This window comes from Mycteria americana, chromosome 20, assembly GCF_035582795.1.
Source record: "Mycteria americana isolate JAX WOST 10 ecotype Jacksonville Zoo and Gardens chromosome 20, USCA_MyAme_1.0, whole genome shotgun sequence".
Lineage (NCBI taxonomy): Eukaryota > Metazoa > Chordata > Aves > Ciconiiformes > Ciconiidae > Mycteria > Mycteria americana.
The window spans coordinates 7,623,543-7,650,083 of record NC_134384.1 but is presented as its reverse complement, the minus strand read 5'-3'; the positions used below and the strand labels follow the sequence as shown (position 1 = coordinate 7,650,083).

The window sequence follows — 26,541 nt, the reverse complement described above, 5'->3', positions numbered from 1 at the left end:
AAGCAACGTGACTGCAACCAGACCCCGCAACGCAAAATTGTTAATTTATTATTAGGAGGCAAAAAAATTGTACAGTTACAAGAATCATTTCCCAACAGAGGTCAAATCTGAGCCAAAATATTTCTTAAAAAAAAAAGGGGGGGTGGGGGGTGACAACACTTTACAATCCATTAAATTAAAAAAAAAAAAAAAAGAAAGAAAAAGGAAACCTCTCTTTGTGCAATTCTGCAAAAACGAGAACAGAAGAGAAACCCCCAGCCTCACTGTCCCGGAGCGGAGGAGGGGAAGGGGCAGTGAGAGGGGCCCTGCAGCCCCCACCCCTGGGCCACCGCCACCCTCTCCCCCAGCCCTGAGCTGGGGACAGGCAGCTGCCTCCCTGCTGTGCCGCTGACCTGACCCCACTACGCACCCACCCTCCCAATGCCAGCGCATCCCCCTCATCCCAGCTAAGTCCCCCCAGACTGGCCTCAAACAACCTGGCCAGGCCCCCAGGCTGCACCTGCAGAGACCCAGCAACTCATCACACAGCACAGATGGGCAAAGCCTTCCTGACCCCCCCAAAATTTCCTCTTGCCCTCTCGCACCTGCACACAACGACCCAACCGTGCCCCTCCCAGCCCTGCTGCCCCCTGCCCCACTGCACCCATGTCCCCCCCAGCCAGGGCAGCAGAGCTGGGGGCCGGCGTGGGGAGCAGGGCACGTCCTGGAGCACCCCATGGCTCCGGCGGGCAGCACTGCGGGCACACAGGGGCTCTCACAGCCCTGCACCCCTGGGGAAAGGTGTCTCCACATGTGTCCCCCTCCCCAGCGTCCCTGCGCGATGTCCTCAGCCGGGGCAGAGCCAGCAGCCCCCAGCCAGGTGCAGGCGATGCCTTTTGGCACGCGGGGAGCCAGCGTGGCCGCCCTGAGAGGCTACACGGGGCCGAGCCGCCTCGGGGGCAGTTGGGGCAGAGAGGGGACAGGAGCCAGCCCCCCGCTCCCCGCGGGGGCTGCTCGCATCGCTGGGCCCCCCCTGCCCTGGCACCAGCCCCTTGGATCGCCACCCCAGCGCAGCGGAGCAGCAGGACCGGGCAGCGGGGTGGGATTCAGCCCAGGCAGGGGGCCTGGGGGGGGGGAACATGGGGCAGGGGGACGAGCAACCCAGGGCAACGAGGAGGGGTTGGGGCAGTGACACAGCAGACAGAGGCGATGGTGTGGGGGAGGCTGATCGCAGCATCTTGTGACTAATCCCTGTCATTGCCTCCCCCCCGAACCCTGCCTATGGGGCCGAAGCCTGGGGAAGGGCAAAGTGGGCATACTCCCGACACCCCCAGGATGCTCCCTGCCTGGGGATACAGGCAGGACACCCAGGGAAGGGATGAGGGAGCCCCAAGGGACCTGCCCGCAGCCTGGCACAGCCCCATCCCCAAGGGGCTGCCTTCTGCCACCACCCTCATCTTCCTCCCAGCGCTGACCCTCGGCCGGCCTCGGGGACACCACAGCCTTCCTACCACTCACAGGGCCCAGTTTAGTAACAGCGCTATCGCTTAAATTAAAAAATTAAAATATATATACATATATATATACTGTATACACAGACAACAACAGAACAGTGCCAAAATGGGAGGAAGAGACAGAGAGAGGAGAGGAGGGCAGAGTTGGACAGTTTCTTTACAATAAAAACAAGGGCTCCACCACAATGCGAGCGGAGTCGGGTCCCCTAAAAATACCCATCTAGAGAGAGAGCTGGAGGGACAGAGCAGGAGAGAGAAGGGGCATGGGCTTGTACAATGGCATCTTCCCGATCCAAGCCGCAGTCCGCGGGATCTCAGCTTCTCCTAGACTTTGAGTGCTGGATAAGCCACTGTAGGGTGATGTCTGCGAAGGCAAGGGGACACTTACAGCCTCTCCCTCCAGCTGTTCATCCCCTCTTGTACTTGGGAAACAGCCTGGGCACACTGCTCCCGTGGGCATGGGCTGCCCCCCCACCGCTGCGCCCTGAGCCCCACACTGGAGCTGCCCATACTCACCAATGTTGTCCTTTTCTTTGCAGGAGATGGAGTAGCAACAAATCTCTCGGTCCTGGATGGCAGAGAGGTTCCTGTGGGAGAGGAGCAAGCTCTGGCTGCGACCCCTGGGGCTGCACGTCAGCAGTGATGGGAGACGCCTCTGGGCAGCCTTTTGAAGGGTCCCTTTGGAACCCAGCTCAAAGATGGGGGACACTTTGCAGGGGCAATGCCTCCCCAGGCTCTTGGGGACCTGCATGCGGGTTGGGCGAGCACACCCGCACACCGTGCCCATGACTGATGGCCAGGCACGGTCTGCAGGGGCTACGTGATGGGGCAGGAGGGACCCGACCTCAAGGAGAGCCTGGCCATGAAATCACACAGCTTCCCTCCCTAAACCTTGGTTGCACAGCCCTACAGCGAGACGGGGCAGGGAGGGTTTGGGAGCGGCACAGGGCTGACAGCACGGGAGCTGCGTAGGTGCCTGCGGGACAGGGGAGATCTCTGAGGGGTGGCTGGGGGGGAGCACAGATGCTGCGAGTCAGCACAGCGTCCCGGTCCCCCAGCTGCAGTGGAGGTGGGCAGGAGGCAGCATCGGCTGTGAGGAGGCCACGCGCTGGCTCGGCAAAAGGTGGTGAAATAAGGGAGAGGTACGTGGATGGTGTCAGACACTGGAGCGGGATCCGACCCCCAAGCACCGAGGGCTGCCCGCTGCCGGGGACGCAGCACCCACACCAGGCAGCGGGGCAGAGCCACGAGAGGGTGATGGGAGCAGCACCCACGCGGGAGCCCAGCTCCACCACCGAGCACTGTGCCGTGCTGTGCTGGGCCCCAACGCCACCGTGTGGCACGGGGGACCCAGCCCTGGCGCTGGCGGCCGTGGCTCCCAGCTCCTCCCCAACCCCAGAAGCACAGAGACGTCACCTCCGCTGGCCGCTGCCTCAGGACGTCCCCATCTACCCGTCTCTGCCTGCCCACCCCAGGCACTGCGATCCCACTCCGGCTGGGGAAGGAGTACTGGCAGAGCACGGCAGGGTGACCATGCCAGTGGGGACACAGCTAGAACAGGGGGGTCACAGCCCCACCACAGCCGCCCGGGCCACCGGCACACTTACATCTTCTCAATGAGCTCCTTCTCATCCAAGGCACCGGGCAGGTCTCGCTTGTTCCCCAGGACTAGGACCTGCAGGAGGGGAGAGGGGACACCTGAAGCTCCTGGCCACCAGACCAGGCGGGAACCTCCTCCTGCCACCCAGAAGTGGACACTGCTTGAGATGCAAGACAGTCCTGGCCACTTCACCAGGGTGTGCCGTGACAAAGAAAACCCCTTCAGTGGGCAATCAGAAGGCAGAGCACTTCAATTAACAGCCTTAATTAGCCCGTACATAGCATCTCCTGTGTACTCTCTAGTCCCAGTGAGAAGCTGGCCCCACAGCACATCCTCCCTGCAGGGCACCAGCATCTGTCATGCCATGTAGGACGTTCTCCCAGGAGCCTCTTGCTGTCTTTGAGCAAAAAATCAAGTGAAATGGCTAAAACTGATGTTATCAGGAAGGAGTGAGACACAGATGCCGTGCAGAACCTGGTCTCTGCAGGCAGCCAGCCCAAAAAAGCAATGGCTGTTTGCACCATCCACTGATCTCTCCTTACTTCAAGGCTTTTCACATCCACAAAGGCATCCTCAGACTATGCAAGGAAAATAATCACCCAGCAGGACTCATTCATCCCTCCGGAGCGTGCCACACAACTGTCATCTGACAAGGACAGCACTGAAGCTGTGGCTGCCTTCCCGGGGTGAGCCGGGGCCTCTGCAGCAGCACGGTAACGCAGCATCCCCCAATTTAAATTTGGAGACTTGTTCTCAAAAAAGAGCACTCAGAAGGGCTGCAAATGCAGCGCGTTATGTCGGCAGCTTAATTTAGCTGGCAGTGAACGTTTGGGATCTGAGCAAGGTCCTTGATTAGCTCCTTTCAAAGGAAGCGATTTTGGATGCTCCGTAAGCATCCCGCCCCGGCACGCGCAGTGTGACCGGCGCCGCCACCAGAGCCCACCTCCTGCAAATGTCACAGCCCAGCAGCCACTCTCCTAGGAGACGAGACCTTAATGTCCCACCATAAATAAGGTGCAAATTCATGCGAGAGGACAGATCTCACGTATCGGGGGTTTTCTTTGGTCTCTTCTAAAGCTCCCTTCCCTGGCCCTGGGCTAGAAAGCTTCACTTCCCCAGCTCCCACAGGAGTGCAGCGGGGAAGGGGACCCCGCCAAGGAAGGGGATCTGCCCCCCGAATCTGCTCTGAAAGATGCAAGCCTCTTGCGGCAAACCCTGGCAGCCACCAGCCTGGGGACCAGGAGCAGGTGGGGGGAACCTATCAATGCAACAGCTCACCGGGATGCCCTGGAGCTGCGGCTTGTCGAGCAGGTTGTGCAGTTCATTCTTGGAGGCCTCTATCTTCTCCTGGTCGGCGGCATCCACCATGTACCTGCAAGGGAAAGGACACCCCTGAGCGCAGGCACTGAGGTCCCTGCGCCCTGCTGCTGTGCTGAGGTTTGTGCCACCACCAAACCTTGCTCCCACGGCAGCTGCATCACTCCGACAGTGCGTGGAGGTGATGGATAACAGGATCCTTCCCCCAGGACCCCTCTTCCCAAGGAAGGCTGTAGGGCTGAGAGTCTCTCGTGTCTCCCAGAGGAGTGGGGGACCTCCCTGTTCCTGTTCCTGCAGGGGCCCACCCTGTTGACAGCAGGGACACAGTGGGCGAGGGGAGCCCAGGCACTGCCCGGGCAGAAGCTGCAAAACACACGTCCCCAAGTGCCCAAGCAAAGCTCATCTGCACGTGGCAGCTCCTTATGGAGACGCCCAGAATAGAGGACAACGAGTGGAGAAGACAAGAGGGGCTGATGATGGAGAAGAGCAGAAGACGTTGACTCAAGATCCTGGCAGGGAGAAGAAGCTGCTCATCTTCTTGGGAGCAATCTTGGGCACGGGGCACAGAGCAAAGGGCACGTGAAGCCAGCAGTCAGCAATGCTTGCTCTGAGTAGATGGGGGAGATTTAGGGAAGGATTTAGCTCTTACAGGCAGACACCCATCCTGCAAAGCACATAAGTGAAGCCAAAACTGGGGACAGGAACGGATCAAAGCAGCCTTTATTTTAAAGATCAAGAAGCTGGGAGAGAAGTGAGAAACACCATCAAGCTTCATCAGGCCTTGTGGGGTTTATTAAAAATAGGAAAAGAGCCTTTAGCTACTGAAGCGCTGAACACAGGAAAATGTGTATGGCTGTACCGAGAGGGAGAGGGAAAAACACCACCCAGGCACTGCCACGAGCCTTCGGCACGCCGGACGGGGCGGGAGGGCTGAAGGCAAGAGAAAAGGGACACAACGCAGCCTGAAGCCAGGAAGGTAGACTGGAGCATGACCTGGATGGCCACAGGTCTTTTTGTTTCTTCTCAACCAGATAGGCCACTTTGGAAAAATTATGAAATTATGGAAGGAGGCAGTAAAAGAAGTGAAAAAAATGGGATTTTGTCATTTCCAGCAAAGCTCACTGCAATAAAAAGTGTCAAGGACAGGTCCCAACATGGTGACAATCAACAAGGGCAGGACCAGACACTGCTGTCCCAACAAGCAGGACAAGCGGTCCCTCACTCCTCCTCACCTGCCAGACCTACAGTTGGGAAGGGCAGTACAGAAACCCAGCCCTCCAAAATCTCAGGGCATTGTCAGTTGTTGAAGATCACATAAATCTGATTTTCTAATTGGGTTTAAGCAACACTGATGTGGTCTTCTAGGGTAAATTCTTGTCCTTAGGAGCAGGAAGCCTGCTTCCCATGAGCATCTTGCCAGGCTCATCCCCAGCCTGGACTCCCTGGGACTGCGCTTACTGCAATGTTTGCAAGCAGGGGACATGTGGGGACACTCAGACACTTGCTGACAGTCAGCAGTGGGCGTTGCAGGGAGACTCCTTCTCTCAGCACAAGATTCATCCGGCAGCACATAAACACCATGACCTGGAAACATGCTGCTGGCAGCCGCCCTTAAAACCAGCGGAGGGAAAGGGCTGAGCCACACCGATGGCCTTTGCTCAGCCTCTGCGACGAACAGGCAGCGCAGGGGAAGCACAGGAGCCAGGAAGGGCAAGATCCGAGGAACAGAGCGGGGCCAAGTGATGCTGGAAGGGAAGGGTCTGCCGCAGCTGGCAGGGACCTGGCTGCCCTGTGCTCAAAGCCTGAGGGGGCACCAGTCTCAGGGGGAAGCATCTCAACTCCCAACACGGGCATCCATCTCTGGCAGCAAAGGCACCGCAGCTCCCCCCGCTCAGCCCTGCCCAGCACCCTTGGGTGGGGCGATGGGACCGTGCCCCCACCCAGTGGCAGGGCTCAGCATCGGCACATGGGTGATGGGGCTCTCAGCTTCCAGGGATACTCACACGATGGCACTCACTCCGCGGCAGTACCGCTCCCACATACTGCGAAACCGTGGCTGGCCACCAATGTCCCAGAGCTGTGGCAGGGAGAAGGCGGCGTTACCCCACCGTCCTGCCCGTTATCCCACCATCCTGCCCATGACCCTTCCCCACACAGCCACCTGGCCAGAGCACCCAGCATGCACCAAACCCACCCCCATCCCCTCCTCTTTGTCTCAAACCTGACTCCCAACTCGATAAAGAAAGGAGACATCTCAGGAAGGGCAGCTGGAGGGTGTTGAACACCTCCTGCGATGTGCTGCTGCTGGCACGGCATCCCCTGGCCCAAGCTGGGATGCTCCTCCCCATGCCCACCGCCCCTCCCGGCCTTTCTCTGATGCATTTGCCATTTGAAAACACTCAGCACGCTCTCAGAAACTTCTGCAGCAGGCAGAAATCCCCAATCAGCTTTTCAAGCCTGTCCCACCGTTATTTCTCAGTCCAACCCAGGGCCCTTGAAAGACCCAGAAGGGGTAGAAACCTCCTCCCCCTTGGCTCTTGAGGCAGAGACCACCACTCCAAGCCATGACCTGTTTTTCCTGGCGCTCAGGAAAGGTGACCACCCTCAGCAAGGTGACCATACTCACGAGTCCCCACTAGCAAGCCAGAGGTATAAGAAAACCTCCAGCTTTGCAGCCCAGGCTGGCTCTTATTGCAGAGGTCTGGATCTCCTACATCCCTTCCCACCATCTTCTCTGATGAGTACCTGCAGAAACCTAACAGGGCAGATCTTCCCAACTGCATCGGGGGCTGCTGGCATCTTTCAACCTCCAGTAGAAGTCCCACCAGTCTCCCTTCACCCCACCTTTCATCCCAAGAGCCCACTCCGATGATAACATCTGCACCTTACCTTTATGGTAACATTCCCCTTGGTGATCTTCCTCATGTTAAAGCCCACTGTCGGGATCATGTCTTCGTTGAACTGTCCTGACTGCAAGGAACAAGGTGGAACAGTGTTAGGAGGCATGGAAACCCCACCAGCCTGCCCCGAGCAGGGCAGCAAGGCTGACAGCCTGCCCAGAAATAACCCCAAACAGTCTGCCAGCCCTGCGGCGGGTACAGCACGACCCTCCTCCTGGTCCACACCAGGAGCAAAATTAGAGCCAAGGAGATAAAACACCTGCAGGAGGGGTGCAGGGCACTGCTGCTATATGGGGTGCAGGGTGCCCTGGGTGCCCCGGTGAAGCCCCCAGCCCCTCAGTGAGCTGCCGCCCCCAGCCCCAGACACGCTGCCTTCTCAGTGGGGTGGCAGAGGCTTACCCAACCCAGCCCTTTCCAGGTGGGATTCCCAAGCCCTTTGCGGCAGGAGGCAGAGACCTTCACCCGCTGCAGTGACCTCAGGGCAGCCGTGCCAGGCCCAAACCTCTCCTGCAAACCCCGCTGGCAGCCCTGCAAAGACCCAGGGCGCAGGCAGGCAGACGGGCTTCCTGCCCAGGGGCACCACCTCCTGCATCGGCTCCTTTTCGGCCGTGAGTCCTGGGGGCTCCAGCATGTTTTCTGCTTCAGATCATTTACGGCCCAGCCCAAACCAGACTGACTCCTGCTTTCCTGCAGGTCTGCTGCCTGCCTGCAGCCTGCCTGCACGGGTCCTCCAGCCTCTGCGCCCTGCCCGTGCATGACAGCTGGGTGCTTGCGCTGGGTGACGTCGGGGATGCAAAGGGTCCCTCCTCTCCCTCCCCAGGAGCTGCCACCACGTGTCCTCCAGCAGCACAGCTCTGAGCCACATCAGGCAGGAGAAGCATGAAATCGCCGCAGATTTGCAGCATCCCAGTGCCGCTGAGAAACCAGCTTAGTCTTGTCAGAGCAGTGAGCAGGAATAGTCCCTCTGCTGCCATGGGAAGATGCTGGCTTGCCAGCCCATGTGCCCAGCACCACGCTGGAGGGACAGGATGGCGCTGGTCTGTTAAAGCCCACCCCACCTTCCAGTTTGCTGCTCAAATCCCAACGCTGTGAGATGGTCCTGGGCTGAGCAGCACAGAGGGATGCTCTGGGCGGCCCCAGCAGCATCCCTGGGACAGCCCTTCACCCTCTGCCTCTTGCAGCCTCCTGCCCGGCAGGCAGCCTCGCTGGGACTCAAAACAGGTTTATCTTCTTTGCTTTTTAAATGCATCCTTGTGGAAGGCCCTGCTGCGAGATGCCGAGGAAGCCGATGGGGAAGAGGGTTTTATAACCAGTATAACACGGCACTGGGGCTTTTGGCCATCAGTGCCAGAAACTGGCAGGAACCACCAACCGTGGCTGAACTCATCCCAGCAGCTCTTTACTGGCTTAAAATCTTGGTTTTTCTAGGGCTTTTCTGCGTTTTCTTTCAGTTAACACAAACCTCAAAAAGGGAAGGCAATTTATGCCATTTTCTGATAAGCAGAATTTTGTGCCTGGTTGAGCACAACGGCTCCTCCAGACGCACCGCGTCAGCGAGTCCCCAGGGTTTTCCTGACCTCTTCCAATGGTTCTGCAATACACGCTGCTTCCCTTTTTCATTTCCCTTTTGCGTTCATCAGCAAAGCCCGACAGCCAAGGGGTCTCCGAGCCACGGTGCACTCAGAAACCACGCCAGGGACTGGCGGGGAAGTGCGTGAGGTGGGAGGAAGGGAAGCAGACAGGAATCTCTCTACCACCAGCTGACACAGGGGATGTCTCCTGCGGACTAAGGTTCGACACACAATTTGGCTTAATGGACCAGGTTTTAAGGAATTATCAGGCTTTGATCAAAAGACGTGGAGAGCAATTGCTGAAGAACTCTCGGAAGCTGCAGGCACCTCCGTCAGGGATCCCAGACCACATCACGGGAACTGCTAGCTGTGCAAAAGCCAGCTGAGACATGGTTCACGTGTGATAGTAGCTCTTCTTCCAGGAATGGATGGGCTGCAGGAGCCAGGAGTCACCTCCGCTTTCCCTCGCAAGAGACGGGAGCGAGCATGTCTCCATGAGCAAAGCACAGCCTTGCTCCCTGCCCCAAATCCTTCCCCCAGCACGGCGCCTGCCTCCAGGCTGCCCACAGTCAAAGGGCCAACACAAAACCACTCGTGCTGTCCAAAAAAGGCCAATCTGGGAACGTGACACATTGTGGTCCATGATGGCCTGCACGCGGTCCTTGCTGTCCTGGCTCCCGCGGCAGCATCTTCAATGCGCTGCAACGCGCTCAGCTCCTTCTGCATCAGCTGCTCTCTGAAAGCAACTTTGAACAGTAGAAACAAGATGTCCCCTCTTCCCTGTCCAACTGCCCTAGATGCTGATGCCTCCGGCACATCTTCAACTACCTGTAGTGTCCAGCCATCCGCAGCTCTGCTGCCAGGGAGAGTGGAGACCAGCCCAGCTGCAGGCATGCAGGAGGGAAATGCTTCGCTGGACACATCTTTCCCCCAAACTTTGGTTAGGCAATGGACACAGCATCTGCACTGACCCCAGAGATCATGCCGAGCCGCACCGATCACTTGGGAATGGGATTCCTAAGGGAGGCACAAAAATCCTTGCAGGCAAGATAGATTTTATGGCTACAACGGACAGATCAGGTCTTTGCAGGCTCTAATTCATTGCTCGTTTTGCCAGGATCCCCTCAGCACCCTGGCCAAACCACCCTGCCTTGGTGCCCTGGCTGGAAGACAAATGACCCTTCTGCTCAGCCCCACCATTTTCCAGTTGGGTTACTGGGAGAGGCGGCCAGGATCCAGCTTTTGCGGGGGTAAGCGGTACCCCCAGTTCACTCTGAGTCCCATCGTCTGCCACATGCACGTGGACACCACGTCACCTGCCACTTCAACCACTGTCCCCTGCTTGGCCAGCACCAGGGACCTTGGCTCGCTAGCGTACACAAAGAAACAACCTCAGCCTCCAGGCCACATCCACCAGCTCCGGTGAGCAGCATGCAGAGCCGAGGTGGCCAGGCCCTGCTCCTTGCCGTGGCCAGGCGGCTGTCACCCTGTCCTAGCACAGGGTGACACTGCTTTGATGTACCTGCTCTCGATAAATCGCTGCTGGCTGGTCTGCAGCCCCAGATCCCCAGGTGCTCACAAACAAGCCATTCTCCGGGGACCGGAGCGGGCAGCGCCGTAAGCCTGGCCCCTGGTCATCTGAAGTCATGTCTCCACCAGAACATGGTCCTCCATGGGGCAGAAGCACATGCCCAAAGCGCCCTAGGTTGGATGGCTCCCACCAGCGCCTGGACCATCCCCAAAACCACCCAGCCTTGCACTCCTGCAGGTGTCTCCCACCACGTGGCACAACACCGAGTCCCTACCGAACCCCATCCAAGCTCCAACCCGGAGAGAAATACAGGGAGTTTAATTTCTCACCTGTAACCTGCCCATTCAGCCTCCCCGACTGGCTCTGTGCACAGCGCAGGATGGGAGCGCCTGGCAGCCAGGAGCTTTGCTTGCAAAGCCACTGCTCTTCCAGGAGCTCTTCTCCGAAACAGCTAAAAAAGACCAGCCCCGCTGCACAGCCCCCCAGCATGTCTTGCATGACCAAGCCCAGCCATGTGCAGTGCCACAGATGGATGCTTGACTCTTGAGTACCCCATTCAGATGGGAAAAAGCCAAATTCAAGCCAAGCCTTTACAACATTTCCCTTTGACAGCAGGTCTTACAGCTCTTTGGGACTCTGAGCATCACAGGGCATCTACAGCACGGAGCCCCATGTTCCCCTGCAGAAGGCACTGGAGGGGACAGGGCTGTCCCGGAGCACAGCACAGCCCTCCCAGGGAACCCAGAGACCTGGGAAGGGAAGCTGCCATTGGAGCCGGGCAGGATGGAGCTACCCCAGGGCTGGGCAGCAAGGAGGAAGAGCCACACAGGTCCAAGAATGAGACAATCCCAACTTTTGCCCCAAATCCTCAGGATGCTTTGGTTTCAAAACCTCCATGCAGAGGGATTGCGCTGAAGGGACCCATGTCGGCCAGATGCCACTGCCATGGGCAGGCCAGCAGCCTGAGCTGGGCAACCACAGTGCTGTGGGAGAGGGATGGGCACCCCAGTCCCCCTACACGCCAAAGCAGATGGTCTCACCACCAACACCTGCAATTAACATACACGGTCTGGCTCTGCAGCACCCCTCAGCTTGGAAATTCAACATCGCAGGCTTTCAGCGTGGTGGAAAAACCACGGGCCCCTCCTGGCTGTGGTCCCAGTGAAGGTACTGCAGCTGAAACGGGCTGTGCTGCCCTCCCTGACCCCATGGGCCCTATCTCCAGGGCACTCTGTATCTCGAGAGCAAAAATGGGATCTGAGGACAAGCCTACGGACAGCAGCCAGGCCATACGCCAGCTGACCCTGGAGCCCAGGTGATGCTGGCATGATCAACCCCACCAGTAAACCCACAGGAGCCAGGCAAGATGATGCTCTCCAGGACAGATTCATCCCACTCCCTGCAATGCAGCTAGTGGATCTTTTTTTTTACAGCATGGTACCACTGAAGCTCAGTTTCTTTTATAAAAATGAGGTTTCTCAGATAAAAGGGAAAATCCTTGGGCTGCTTTTGCTTCTTCAGCACTGCACCACAGCCTGAAACACCCTGGACAGCAGCACTGAGGCTGCACTAACCCAACACCCCGTTGAGGCAGAGACACACAGACACAGAGGAGATGCTCCCAGCAGCTCCCCAGGGAAGCTCAGCGCAGCTCTCAACTCTGAGGTGGAGAAGGCACCTCCGTACAAGAGCTGCAGTTTGCTCCCACCTCCATCCAGACAGACCCTGCAACTGCCTACAAATTTATTAGTGGTTGCTCTCGTTCAGGATGTGTCCATAATGAGGCAGCATCTGGACGGAGGGACAGAGGTAGTGGCCACACGAAGCGCTGGTGGCTCTAGAGTGACCGCTTGCTGCTGGCCCAGGCTTTGGGGTGCTGGACGTGTGCAGCCCCCACCAGCATCAGCACTACTTGATGGCAGCACAGGGTTTGTTATAGAAACTCTGGAGAAAAGCAAGAACCTCTGAAGGTTCCAAGCAAGGCACAGAGAAGGTCCTCTCCTGTAAGCTTGGGGAACGGTGCGGGACAGGACCGAAGCAGAGCCGCCTGCACTGCACATCCCAGCCAACCCTGCAATGCAGGGGCAGCAGGCAACACCTTTGGAGGACTCCAGATCCTTTGGGACAAAGCAAAGGCCGCAGCTTAGCAGCTCTGCCCTTAGCATCGCCCTCTTGAAGGAAACAGAATCGGCCTCTCTGCTATTCAGTGCACGTCTCCAAACACGGTGGACCCACTCGAGCTGGCTACATGGTACCTGCACCCTTGGTTCTGGCTACCCAGCCCAATGGATGGCCCCAGCAACGGAACCTTGAAGACATGGTGTTTAATCCATCCCCAACCCGTAACACCTCCATGCCCCTGCTCTGTCACTGCCAGCATCCATCTGCCTCCTCCCCACGGTCCAATCCAGCTCATACAAACTCAGCACTGGAGCAGCTTGGCCCAACTCTTGTTTCTGAGGTTACTTGGTCTCCCTTGGTCTTCTACTGAACTACAACGCTCAGGTTGTCCCCTCTTCAATCATCGCTCTGGCTTCTCGGAGACCTCCAGCCATTGCCCTGCTCTCAGCCAGACCTTCTCCCTTCCCATTCCTTCCTTCCCCAAGCACAGCGCCCCAAACCAGCCATGACACCCCAGCCAAGACAGGGGCAGCCAGCAGCAGGGCTGGGGGTGGTCGCACCTTGCAGGATACTTGCAGTCCCTGAGGGCACAGTGCTACCAGCCACCATGCTGCAGCCCAGCCGGGACACAGGTGGCACCCCGTGAAGATGAAGCCTTTTGCTCTCCTTGCTGAGCTGGGTCTAACCAAGGGGAAGCTGCAGGGAATCTCCTGGATGAGCTAGGCAGAGGTAATTATTAAGTTCTGTGATAAAAAACTCATCTGCACACACACAAAGGAGCACAGAGAGGCAAGAGGAGGTGGAGACACCCAGAAAAAACCCTGGTCCAGCTACTCCCAGGGCAGGAGAGCCAGAGCAGGTTCCTCTACGCACAGACACAACAGCAGGTGGGGAACCCAAAGTACGGCAGGGGGGAAGCACCTTGGCATTGCACAAGACTTCTTCTGGGATGTCTGTGGGAACAAACATGGGAAAATAGAGGGATAAGGGAATAAAAAGGGTCAACAGGTTGCTGGCCACTACACTTGTCTGGCCATGCCTTGTGCTTAACCAGCACAGTCTGTCCTGTCTTCTTCTCAAACTGCATTTCTAACTATTTCCCTGGGTAAGGACCTCTATCTTCTGCATGCATGTGTGTGTTTGGGGGTCTGAGCACCAGCAACTGGTCTCCAAACCAGGGTTCAGAGGACACTTGTCCCTGGTGCAGCAAGCAGAGTGAGTGCGGATGAGCGTGCAGCCACTGCTGAGCAGGTGGAGTGGCCATGGAGCCAGAGGGTGGGCATCCCCAGGGGCGAGACCGTGGGAGAAGGTGGCTGCTGGAGGGACCAGGAGGTCCAGGACAACTGCCAGAGCAACCATGGGGTCTGAGGGTCAACTGAGAGATCTGTGTGTGTGTTATAGCTGGGGAACACCACATCCACGGCAGGCAGAGCTGGCGGCCACCAGTAAAACTGAATTTCAGTGAAACACTTACTTTCTCCAAGGCTGTAAAGACGAGACCAAAGTAAATATTTTAGCAATGCGCATAGAAACCAACTCTTCCACCTGCTGAAGCTGTTGCTCCAGAGAAGAAGAGTTAACTAGGAGAGACAATCTGCATAATGGCAATAATTAAAAAGCAGGTGTAATGAAGCCCGGAGCTAGACCAATGTTGACACATGCTCCACTTTTAGAGGAAATGAGGACTGCATTTGTTTTTTCCATTGAAAAAAAAAACCAGAACAAGAAAAATGGAGAACCAGCAGTGGGTGCAGGCTGTCAAAACAGAGGAGAAAGCTGGGGACAAGGACAAACTTCTCATGAGGCTGTAGCTGGTGGACTTTTGCTACCAGGACAGAGAAAATACAGGAGGTTGCTCCTTGGCCACCCATCCATGGCTCCGACCTGCACAGCCATTGGCTTCCAATGCATGTGTTGTTCGTCCCTCTAAGGCAGCGAGCACCCACCATCAGATCCATCAGGCACAGGCACCAAGTTTTGAGCTCGTACTTGGACGGACTCTGCCCATTCCCACCAGGCCCTCAGGCACTGGCTCCTCCCTCAGACCTCTGCAAAGTGCACGAGGACATAGAGTCCCACCACATCTTCTCAAGCAGCACCTGGATTCACCGCAGGGGTAAAGGCTGATCACTGAAGAGTTAACAAAGTGGTGATACATCCATATGGGACCTCTCAGGCGAGGGGCACCAAAGCAGAGACCAGCAGTTGCTATTAGGACCAGGCAGAGAAATAAGCCCCTGCTGAGCTCACCACAGCCTGGCAGTCCCTGGTTCTTCAAAGCTGGATCAATCTCCAAGGCTGCCCTGCTTTGAAAGACCAGAGATCTCCAACCCAGGCTGCTTGAGGCTCATGCTACCCTTTAACTTTGCAGTCTTACTGATGTTTACATTCTTCTGGGGCTGCCTTTTAATTTTGCACTCTTTAATTAAAAAAAAAATAATAATTACAACACTCCTTAATTAGCAGGTCTTTGCTACATCCGGACCTCAGGTTATGCTGGGGGGGGGGATTCAAGGACTACGCTTGGGTTTTTCAGGATGTGCCAGTGCTCTTGCCTGGTGGACAGCACCCACACCGTAGGACACGTGTGGTTGGGCAGACAGTTCCATGCCCGGCTCAACCCCGGCACCTGCACACGCCTGTGCCCAGGAAGGCCCCGGCCGGGGGCACACCAGTCCCAAAACCCATCACGTGGGTGCAGCATGATGCCAGCACACATCAGCCCCAGGATGGGACAGTCGCTCTTCTCAGCCGTGCCAGCAACAGCCCTGGCAAGGACACTCCAGTGAGCCGTAGGCATGGGTGTACCCCGCACCAGGGACAAGTGTCCTCTGAACCCTGGTTTGGAGACCAGTTGCTGGTGCTCAGACCCCCAAACACACACATGCATGCAGAAGATAGAGGTCCTTACCCAGGGAAATAGTTAGAAATGCAGTTTGAGAAGAAGACAGGACAGACTGTGCTGGTTGAGCACAGGGCATGGCCAGACAAACGTACTGACCAGCAACCTGTTGACAAGCAACAAACCCTTTTTATTCCCTTATCCCTCTATTTTCCCATATTTGCTCCCATAAACATCCCAGAAGTCTTGTGCAATGCCAAGGTGCTTCCCCCCTGCCGTACTTTGGGTTCCCCACCATGCCTCTGAGCCAGGGCAGGAATGGCTCAGAGGCATGCCGTGATGGTGGGGGTTTCTTTTAAGGCAGCCCGAGCACAGCACAGAGTATCCCACCAGGCTCAGTCCTTCTCCCAGCATCCCCAGAGCCCCTCACGGTGCACAGCAGGTCCCGCAAACCCCTGTCCCAAGCTGGGCAGCAACGCAGCCACAGCTCTTCTGGCAAAACCCAGAGTGCAGGCAAGACCCCGCTGCCCCCAATACACAGGGACGACGCTTGGAGCAAGCCAAGTGGTTTTACCCACGTGGGCTGCACGGAGCATCTCTGGATTGAATGGCACCACAGCAAGCTGGGGGCTGGTGCTGAGGATGCCGGGCTGGGTACATCCATCCCCAGGCCGGATCCTGGAGCACCCAAGGGGGCCAGTTGATGGCTCTGCAACACGCTGCTCTTCAGGGCAAGCAGATGGACTTGTTTGGGGTTTCTTGCCAAGCGGAAGGGAGATGGTGCCACTGCTTGCCTGGATGACCCTAGTCAAGCCCTTCAGACCTGCTTATGTTTCTGCTCTGGACAATGCAACTCACACTCAGGCATCACTTGTCTGTATCAGGACCAGTGTCCGTATTGGGACCAGATGTTACCATTTAACATCTTCACCAATGACATAGATGGTGGGATTGAGTGCACTCTCAGCAAGTTTGCAGACAACACCAAGCTGAGTGGTGCAGCTGACACGCCTGAGGAATGGGATGTCATCCAGAGGGACCTGAACAAGCTGGAGAAGTGGGCCCATGTGAACCTCATGAAGTACAACAAGGCCAAGTGCAAGGTCCTACACATGGGCCGGCGCAACCCCCAGTATCAATACAGGCTGGGGGATGAAGGAATTGAGAGCAGCCCTGCAGAAAAGGACTTGGGGGTACCGGTGGATGAAAAGCTGAACATAAGCCGATAACGTGCACTCGCAGCCCAGAAAGCCAACTGTATCCTGGGCTGCATCACAAGCAGCGTGGCCAGCAGGTCGAGGGAGGTGATTCTGCCCCTCTACTCTGGTGAGACCCCCCCTGCAGTACCGCATCCAGCTCTGGAGCCCTCAGCACAGGAAAGACGTAGACTTGTTGGAGCGGGTCCAGAGGTGGGCCACAAAAATGGTCAGAGGGCTGGAACACTTCTCCTGTGACGGAAGGCTGAGAAAGTTGGGGTTGCTTACCCTGGAGAAGAGAAGGCTCTGGGGAGACCTCACTGTGGCCTTTCAATACTTATAAGGAGCTTATAAGAAAGATGAGGACAGACTTTTTAGTAGGATCTGTAGCAACAGGACAAAGCGTAATGGTATTAAACTAAAAGAGGGTAGATTCCAACTAGATATAAGGAAGAAATGTTTTACACTAAGGGTGGTGAAACACTGGAACAGGTTGCCCAGAGAAGTAGGAGATGCCCCATCCCTGGAAACATTCAAGGTCAGGTTGGACAGGGCTCTGGTCTAGTTGTAGATGTCCCTGCTCATTGCAGGTGGGTTGGACTAGATGACCCTTAAAGGTCCCTTGCAACCCAAACCACTCTATGATTCTATGATCCTGGAAAAAAAACACTATTTTCTCTTGGCTCATGCTGACAGAGCTTGCAGCAGCAAGGCAAGACCTTGGCCCAGCCAGCTCCTTCTCCTCATCCAGAAACATGGAGAAACCCCCCCAAACAACCTACTGCCTTCTGCATTATGAAGCTCAGGTGCAACAGAAGCAGTTGTCGAGGGCCCAGACTCTGCATCTGGAGGCAGAACGACCACCCAGCGCAAGGACCCACGTCCCCCTCCCACCCCGTCGTGGTCCTGCCAGACCCCACACAAGGGGCATATCCAGAGTTACTGGGAGAGGCAGGTGCCAGGGAAAATGCATCAGAACAAGATCTCCTTGCTTCTCTCTCAGCATCTCCACCAGCATCTCTCTTCTCTACCTCCCCAGAAATCCTTGGAGACCTTGCAGGACCTGGAAATGCCGACTCCCCTCCCCGGTTCAGGCACCCAAACACATCCTGTAGGGATGGGTCAGCTGGCCAGGGGAGGGGGATGGTGGCTCCCCAGGGATGGGTGGGAGCAGGCGCTGAGCTCTGCGGTCCTTGAGCCGCTGTTGGGATGTGCCTCCACCAGCCGCGCAGTCGGAGAGCTGGCCAGCTGCCACAGCATCCATCATCCTACCTGATGCCATGTATGAGGGTGACGTGGTTTCCTCTTGCAGCACTGATTGGAAACACTTTCTGAGTGGGGCTCAAGCGTGGGATGCTGCCCCAGGCCCCCCCACCATGCAGGTCCGACGTGCCGACACCCAGTCGCTGCGGCTCCGCTCCCTTGAAAGGCTCTCTACCGCAGGTGGAAGATGTGCGATGTTAAACCAAAAGCAGCAAAACATCCTCTTTTTCTAAACACATCCTGCACTGAGGGGTTTTGAGCCCCAGCACCCATTGAGGGGCTCCTGACGCCCTCAAGTCTCACCCTCGTCACCCCCAGACTGGGGAAAAGGCAGCTAAAAGCCCACTGGCTTCAGGTTAAAACCAAGACCAGATGCGCTTTACAGCCTTTCACCCCTCCTTGCAGGCAGGACTTCAAGCTTCAGCTCCCGACAGCCAGGGAAAGAAAAAATGAGCCCTGAAAAATAAAAACCCCAACCAGGTGACCCAGGAGGAGTGATCCCCCCATCATGGCTGCCTTCAGCAAAGCCTTTGCCTGGCATAGCCACAGCTCTGGGCTGCTGTAGGAAACTACCCAATCTTCCAGGCAACCGGATTCCATTTTTCAGCCAGGTGCATCCTGGAAGACAAGGATTTGGAGCTGCTGGAGCTGCTGGAGACAAGCTGGAGCTGCTTCAGGGGGCTTTGCTGGAAGACAAGGATTTGTCTTCCAGCAAAGCCCCCTGAAGCAGCTCCAGCCCCAGCACCCGCATTGCTCTGCGGGCTCGGGGAGCATCACCTGCACCCGCAGAGATTTCTTGGGAGATCTCTCCAACAACACCAAAATCCAATACTTTTCAGTTCAGGTTTTTCCCCTCCCCAAAGCCCAAATCACAGCTATTTCCCCTTCTAACACTCCCGTTACATCACGTTAAAGCCAGACGGCTCAAATGCTTCTCATGCAGTTCCTGTTGAGTTACGATTTTCTGTGTGTCATGTTGTTATTTAGCTGTCCCCCCACAAGTCCTTATTTACAGGACGTTTTCTCAAAGGTCAGTGCTTCTTTTTTGTGTGCATCTGCCACAAAATCTGAACTTTCCAAATAACTTCACAGACAGAGGCAAAACTGCAGCAGAGACTGAGCTCCTTGCTCAGCACCCTGAGCCTGATTGCCCTGCAAGGGTGTTAAGCACCCCACCATAGAGGTACCACCTCCCGATGCACCAGCAGACCATGAAGCCAGCTTCAGCCCATGCACAGAGAGCTTCCCTCGAGAGCTGCTGTAATTCCTGGATGTCACTCTTCCCTACACCAGCAATACTGGCTAAGTGGGAAGAGTCTTGGTGCACAGGTCTTGCAGGCAGGGTCTTGCACACAGCAAAATTGCCAGGTATGAAGCGTTTACTTGCAGAAGCAGGAACCCCACTGAAGCCCACGCTGAGCCCCATCTGCTGCAGACACGGCTGGGAGAGGAGGAGGCACGTGGGGAAAGGGGTGGCACAAGAGCCGTTGCAAGAAGATGAGGACATCCCCAGTGATTTCCAGCCCTGCAGTGGCAAAACAGCCCAGCAGGTTTGGGATAAAGCTCCATCACCGTTTAAAGCTTATCCGGTTATTTTAAAAGGTGCCAAATTACTTTTCCATTTTTAACGCAGCCTGTGTTGTTATTAAGAGGCTAGCAGCGCATGGTGGGTCCAGAGCAGGACTAGCCCACGTGTGGCACCACCACGTCCCACCCGGACACGGGACTGCAAAGAAGGGCCATTAAACATGCAAACAACGGGGACGAAGTCACCCCAAAAAGGATTGGTGCTCATGGTCACTGTCCCTGAGCCACAAAGGTCCCTGTCCCCCAAGGCTGGCGTGGGTCTGCTGGGAGAACCAGCACGAGAACTGAGCACCAAGCGGTGACTGCAGGCAAAACGGCTTGAGAGCAGGAGCGCCGTCGTCTCCGGGGTGAAAAGCATTTTAGGGTGTCCTCCCTCTGCCCCCCGGCACTTCAGGAAGGACGTTTTTGTCCCTGCAGCACCCGGCACTGAGGGAAGCCCTCCCAGGGAGCACAGCTGCAGTGCAATGAAGCCTCCAAATTAGCTGCAAAATCACCTTTGACAGCCCACCAGCTTCCAGTGCCCCGAGCAAGCAGAAATAACTCACTCTGCTTTGGAGCCGAGGCACTGAGCGAAGCAACGTGCACGGTCAAGGGGGGCCACGGGGGAACCGGGACAGCCAGAGGATCCGCATCCACCTCCCTCCATGAAACCCCTGGGAATGACAGCCCAAACCTGCCCCTTCGGGATCCGCTCGGAAGCGGCTCCTGCCTCGCAGCATCGCATCTGGAGAGGGTGAGAATAGCCCAAAAAGCAAGAGGGGAGACTCCGCCGAGCATCCCCATGGGTGAAACCACACCCTGGGCTTTGGGATCCAGGGCCCCCAGCTCCCGCTCCACCGCTGGATCCAGGGACCCCGTGGACGAGGCGGTGCAGCCGGGGAGAGGCCGGGGTTGAAGGGTCCCCGGGGCGGGTTTCGGTGCCCCGTTTGGGTGCAAAGCTTGTGCCGCTGCAGCAGCACCCTGGCACCCATGGAACGCCGCTGCTGGTGGGCGCTGGCCGAGGAAGGGACTGAGGTCGGCAGGCAAATAACCTCCTACACCAGCCGCCGAGCAAAAAACCCTCGTGGCACCGAGCCCGGCAGGGTCGTCACGAGGCCCCACCTGCGCGTCCCTCAGCGGCGGCAGGGCCCGGCGATGACAAAGCGCCTGCTGCGAAGGGGACGAGGCTCCCGGCTCCCGGGGACGAGGCACCCGCAATCCTGGGCAGCAGCAGCCGCCCAGGGGGACCCGGCCACTGCCCCGAAACCGGCAGCTGCCCAGCGGCGGAGCCCCGGCCGGCAAGGGCAGGCGGGGGCCGGGATCCTGCCCGGGCCCTGCTCCGGCTGCGGCCCCCGAGCCGCCGCGCTCGGCAGCGGGGCCGCGGGGAGCAAACGCTGGGGTTTGCCCGGGCCCTCCCGGTGCTGCCGGGCCTGCACCCCGCACCGCGCCTCCCAGCCTGCACCCTGCGCCCCCCACTCCCCAAATGCATTTCCGGGCTGGGGTGCAACCGGGCGGAGCAATTCTGGGGAGCAACCGGGGGCGTGCAAGAGGGGGGCGCAAGACGGGTGCAATGGGGGGGTGCAAGACTTGGGAGCTACGAGGCGGGGTGCGATATGGGCGCAACGGGGGGGGGGGGGGGGGGGGAGGGGCGGCGGGGGGGGCGAGGTGCAGGGCTGCAACCCAGCGGGCGGGTGCACAGCCCAGCCCCCCGCGGCGGCAGCGCTGGGCCCGGGGCCGCGCTCGGGCCGTGCCGGGCGCTGCCCGGAGGGGGGCGGGGGTGGGGGAGGGGCAGCCGGCGCTCACCGCGATCACGTTGACGAAGGTGGTCTTGCCCGAGTACTGCAGCCCCACCAGGGTCAGCTCCATCTCCTCCTTCCAGAACAGCGCCCGGAACCAGTCCAGCAGCTTGTTGAAGAGCGCCAGCATGGTGCCGGCCGGGCCGAGCGGGGCCGAGCAGGGCCGAGCCGAGCGGGGCCGAGCCGGGGCGGGGCGGGGCCGAGCCGAGCCGAGCGGGGCCAGCCGGGGCGGGGCCGAGCAGAGCCGAGCCGGGCCGAGCGGGTCCGGGCCGAGCCGATCGAGGCCGAGCCGCCGCCGCCGCCGCCCCGGTATTGTCCGCGCGCCGCGCGCCCTCCTGCCGCACCGCCGCGCGCCGCCCCGCGCGCGCCGGGTGGGGCCTGCGCGCCGCCCGCTGCCGCCGCCGCTGCCGCCCCCTGGCGGATGGGAGGACCCGCCGCACCCGGCACGGTTCCTCCGCTACGGCCCGGCCCGGCCCGGCCCGGCACCCTGCACCCCTGCACCTTGCACCCCCAGCACTTCCGCACCCCGGCACCCCTGCATCCAGCAACCCCAGCACCCTGCACCCCTGGCATACATGCATGCTGCGCCCCCAGCACCCACTGCACCCAGCACCCCTGCGCCCCCTCCACCCCGCATGCTGACACCCAGCACCCCTGCACCCCAGGAGCCCTGCGCCTTGCACCCCCTGCATTGATCACCCCCTACACCCTGCACCCCTGCACCTTCAGTACCCCAGGACTTCTGCAACCCCAGCACCACTGCACCCTGGACTCCTGCACCATGCACCCCTGGACCCCTCTGTCCTGCAAGCCCCCACCCAGCACCCCCAACACCTCCTGCACACCTGGCATGCCTGCACACCCTGCACTCCCAGTACCCCTGCAGCCTGCACCCAAACCATCCCTGCACCCAGCACCCCAGCGCTCCCAGCACCTCTGCACCCAGCACCCACTGCACCCTGCACTCCCAATACCCCTGCACCCGGCACCCCTGTGCCCCCAGCACCTCTGCACCCTGCACCCAGCGCCACCCCTGCACCCAGCAGCCCCTGCACCTTCCTGAGTCCTGCGCCTTCTGCACCCAGCGCCCCCCATCACCCCCTGTGCCCTTTTGCACCCAGTGACCCCTGCGCCTGGCACCCTGCACTGGCTGGCTTGTATCCTGCACCCTGGGACAGAGCCTCTGCAGCAGCCGGCACCTGCCCCCTCCAACCATGCCAGCTGGGCAGACCCCCAGTCCTGCACCCTTACGTGTCTCCTCCCCTGGACCCCAGCTCCCCCATGCACCCAGGGGTCCCACAGGGCCCCCTGGCACCCGCAGCAGGGCTAGGCCAGCCTGTGGGGCTGCTCCCCTGCCCTCCAGCCCCCCTGCAGCCCACGCCACGGTCCCCCTGTTATCACCTGCCTGAGATATGGCCACGGCAAGAAAAAGAGTGCCTGGCCAGGGGCCAAGGCAGCTTGGGTGGCGCAGCGGGAGCCACTCCTCTGCCACAGGTGCCCCTTCCTCGGGGCTGGTGACAGCAGCTGTGCAGAAGTGCTGGACGCTCCCGAAGGACAACGTGGCAGCGTGACACCAGCACTGGTGAGGGTGAGGTCCCAGCAGGGACCCCAGCTCCTGAAACTCGGCGGACACTAATAGGTGAGGTGAGGGTGACTTGGAGGTCCAGCCCAGTGGGTGGTGCACCGTGGTGTGAGGGGACTTCATGGGCACGAAGGGGACCTCATGCACCTGCTGTTTTCTTTTCAGTCATGGGACAGTCACTGGTTTTGTGGATTTGGAGGCTGGGCTTTGACCCAGCACTTTGGCCGTGGGCCTCAGTTTGCCCAGGTAATGGGCAGCACATGCTTTCATATTTTGACCCAGTGCTTTGATTTCCCAAGACAAGACCTGTGCAGAGCTGGGAGCGCGGAGCAACGTCACAAGAACTGATGAGCAATTTGCAACATGCAGAACGAGACACAATCCAAAGGCACGACTTTCTCAAGGGATGTTTCTATGAGATGTTTATACAACCAGCCTTTAGAGATCAGGTTGGGCCTTGCAGCCTTCAAACCCCCTCATTTTTACCCAGCTAAGCTCTGTTGGGTTGCAAGGGGGTGCTAAGCTGCTCCTGTGCTCTAGGTACTTGTGCTGGCCATGCTTTTGCTCTGCTTTGCCATTCCACAACAATGCTGAGTGCTCAGGGTGGTCCGCTGCTGGCCACACTGGCCAGCTGTGCAATGCCAGCAAGGCTGGGTTACATCCAGGCTGGATTCGAGCCAGTCCTAAAGTGAGGGCTGACATACAGGGGCATTTGCAATTCCCTTACACCGGGGTGAAGAGGCAGGACCTTTATTCCAGCAGTTGTTGGGGAGAACCCACGTGCAGAGGAGGTTGCTCATGCTCCCATGAGAGACGAGGATGCTGAAGTCATTGCTGGGGCTACCTGGCTGCTTGAGACAAATGTGTACGCACAGAAAACAGAGAAACTGAGCTGTGGTTGGATCTGCCTCACAGTGGGTATCTTGGAGCCCGTGATAATTAATGGTGGGAAAGAGTTTCCATCATGTGCTTTAAGTCACTGGGAAGCTGCCTTTGTTTTTGGAGAGACAGAAACCATTTTGTTTTCAGAGATGCTGCAGCCTGCTGAAGATCCCCGTGCTCTTGAAGGGAGGCCTAAGGAAGCAGGAATATTGTTGCTTTCTGTAATTACTCCATTGTAGCTCCTCAAAACAGTGAAAAATTCATCATCCCCTAATTCTTGTGTGTAATTTCTGCCTGATGATGTTTTTTTTTTAACAGATTCCAGCCCAGGGAATGTCCCTACACCAGTTGGGGGCTTCCCACCCAAAACGCCTGTGGCACTCGAGTTTTTAGCAGAGATTGCCTCCTGATAGCACGTGTGTTACTGTAGTCCCTGCCAAAGAAACTCTGTCCATCCAGTGGTCAAACAAAACACACTGCTCATAGCAGAGATAGGACCTGGGTGAGTCTATCCCCACGCTGCGAGAGACACGAGCAAATGAATAAAAAAGACCCTTTTCATGTACTGGCCCCCCTCTGCCCATCCCCATTTCCCTTACCTCCAGCAAGGGAAGGGTCTCACACCAGCCCTGACAGGTTTGAAGACATCTGGCTGTTTCCAGGTTGTTTGAACCAGGGGGTGCCAAGGTCTGCTCCCTGCAGAGGAGCCGTGGCAGCACGTGCAGGGATGCACGAGCTGGATCCGGTTCCCATGGCTGCACCTCTGCAATACTGTCCCCCATTGTGTCACCCCGTGGTCTCCATGCCAGGAGTGTGGGACTGGGCAGAGCGTCTTGTGCAAGAGCCAGCACCGCTCCAGGACCTCTCCAGACAAGAGCATATTTGAAATTCCCAGAAGGTTTTGATGTGGTTGCTCAACCAAGTTCCTTAATGAAACTGAATTGTCAGGGCTGTGCTCCGTCTTAATGTGGGGTAACGGATGGCTTATTCTCCGTGTTCCCCCATCTCACAGTTTAACCACTGGGTTACTAAAGACCAGCACAAACAGATATCACTCCCGTGCCCCACAGCGTCCCCAGTGCTCCCAGCCACCAGGTCAACCTGTCCCTCTGGTGCTGGGTGGGGTGCTGCTGGGTGGACCTCGTCCTCTGTGGGGTCCCACCTGCTGCCGGTGCTCTTACGGGGCCTCCATGAGCTCCTGCGACCCCAGTGCTGCCCTTGAAATGTTAAAGCATGCCTTGAAATTTATCCTTTCTGGGTGATGGCTTGGTCATTGATTACCTGGAGTCCATGAGAATGCTGTTGGAGACTCATCGGTGTGGAGAGCTGTTACTGAATACGCAAAATGCTGGATTTTGGCACATCCTACCCCGATGCCCTGCTCTTCCGAGAAGCTGGCTGAAGCGGTGCCCTGCTGCAGCCTGCAGTGGTGTGCTATGTTCGAAAAAATTATGTGCAAAATTACAGTTACGTGGAGAAAGGACATTTCCTGAACCCTGGGCAGCACCTGGCCTGCTGGGGACTTGGTTCACAGGAGTCTGCAGCCCAGGGACTCCAGCACCAGCTCCCTGCCCGGTTGTCTGGGCTGCACTTCCAGCAAAGCACAGAAACGCCATGAGAAGGAAAAAAGGCAGCTGGGTCCATGCTGGGGTTTTAAGGGAGGGGAATGAGGAACAGGAGCAATCTCAGCCCTGCTGAAACCCCTGGCCAAGCTCAGGGGCTTAATCTCAGCCATGAGATTTTGGAGTGATTCCTTTGCCTGCTGGGTGCCCCATGGTCTTTATGGACAGGGTGAAGCAGTTTCCCAGGACATAGGTATAAGCCTGACACAGCCAGACCAGATCAAACACCCTACTTCACCCCTGACATTGGGTGAGCCCTGGGATGGTGTTTTGCAATAACGCAGGCATAGCCCCGAGGAGCGCTTGGGAAATAAATACAGGGAGGATGGAGAGATACTCAGTGCAGTGGTAATGGCCTGATAAGTGTCTTGAACAGATAGAGCTGGTAGAAATCGAGATTGAGGGACAAGAAAACTGCTTAACTGATCATAATCTGCATCAGACAGCTGAACTGGCAAAAGTCCCAGCACCCAACAGGGAATCTGAGAGGGCGTGACAGCACCCCTGGCCCGGCCATTGGTCCCAGCACTGCTCCTGCATGCCTTGGGAGACCCTCAACGCAGCTTTCACTGCAAGCCTGCTCTAACAACTCTCCTCTTGCTAATAAACTGAAAGCATGAGAAAAATGGTGCATGTCCTGCTGTCCAGGGAGCACGGGGAAAGACCATGCCTTGGTGCAGTTTACAGGCTCTTCATGTTCCCTTGCCTGATGGCAATGTGGGGAGGAAAGACTTGGGAAAGAGGATGCCATGGGCCAGCTGAATAAAGCCCGTTTCAGACGAGCTCAAAACTTCCATCAGTGGCTTCAGAGACACCATCAAAGGCAACAGCGTGACATAAAATTAAGTGAGAAGGCCAAGTCCTGAGCCATGCTTTGACCTTCAGGGGGTTCTTGGAGGCTCTGTGGTCTCTCCAAGAGCCCAGGCACCAGGCAGGAGCCCTGCAGAGACCAAGGTCCCCACAGCAGTGCTCAGCTGGGCACGCTCAGTGGCACAACGAAGGGTTAACCTGGCAGCTGGTACAGGGAGATTGCTCTGCCAGGGCGATCTGGACACTGTAGGTGGAAGGATGTTACTTCAGATCTGGGCTTTTTCCTGCTGCAGGGCCAGGGAATGGGTTTGTTCCTGGTGCCGTGGGAGGGGGCTGTGCTAGCAGAGGGTCTCTCACTGTCTGTCACTCTTTCATCCACTCTCTGAGACATTTCTCCAAAAGGATTTGCTCCTTGCAGTGAGCAGGTGCTTCAACATGGCTTTATCATG

General features: G+C 57.8%; 1 protein-coding gene across 1 annotated transcript; it reads right to left on the bottom strand.

The window, feature by feature from the left end:
• Positions 1 to 24: 24 nt before the first annotated feature.
• Positions 25 to 21,575, bottom strand: ARL8A (ARF like GTPase 8A). Its single transcript, XM_075521644.1, has 7 exons — positions 21,204 to 21,575; positions 7,300 to 7,380; positions 6,414 to 6,487; positions 4,372 to 4,465; positions 3,101 to 3,168; positions 2,010 to 2,080; positions 25 to 1,857 (listed from the first exon to the last, which is right to left on the bottom strand). Exons 1-7 carry the CDS (start codon positions 21,324 to 21,326, stop codon positions 1,808 to 1,810), a joined length of 561 nt encoding a protein of 186 aa, XP_075377759.1. The 5' UTR covers positions 21,327 to 21,575; the 3' UTR covers positions 25 to 1,807.
• Positions 21,576 to 26,541: the final 4,966 nt, after the last annotated feature.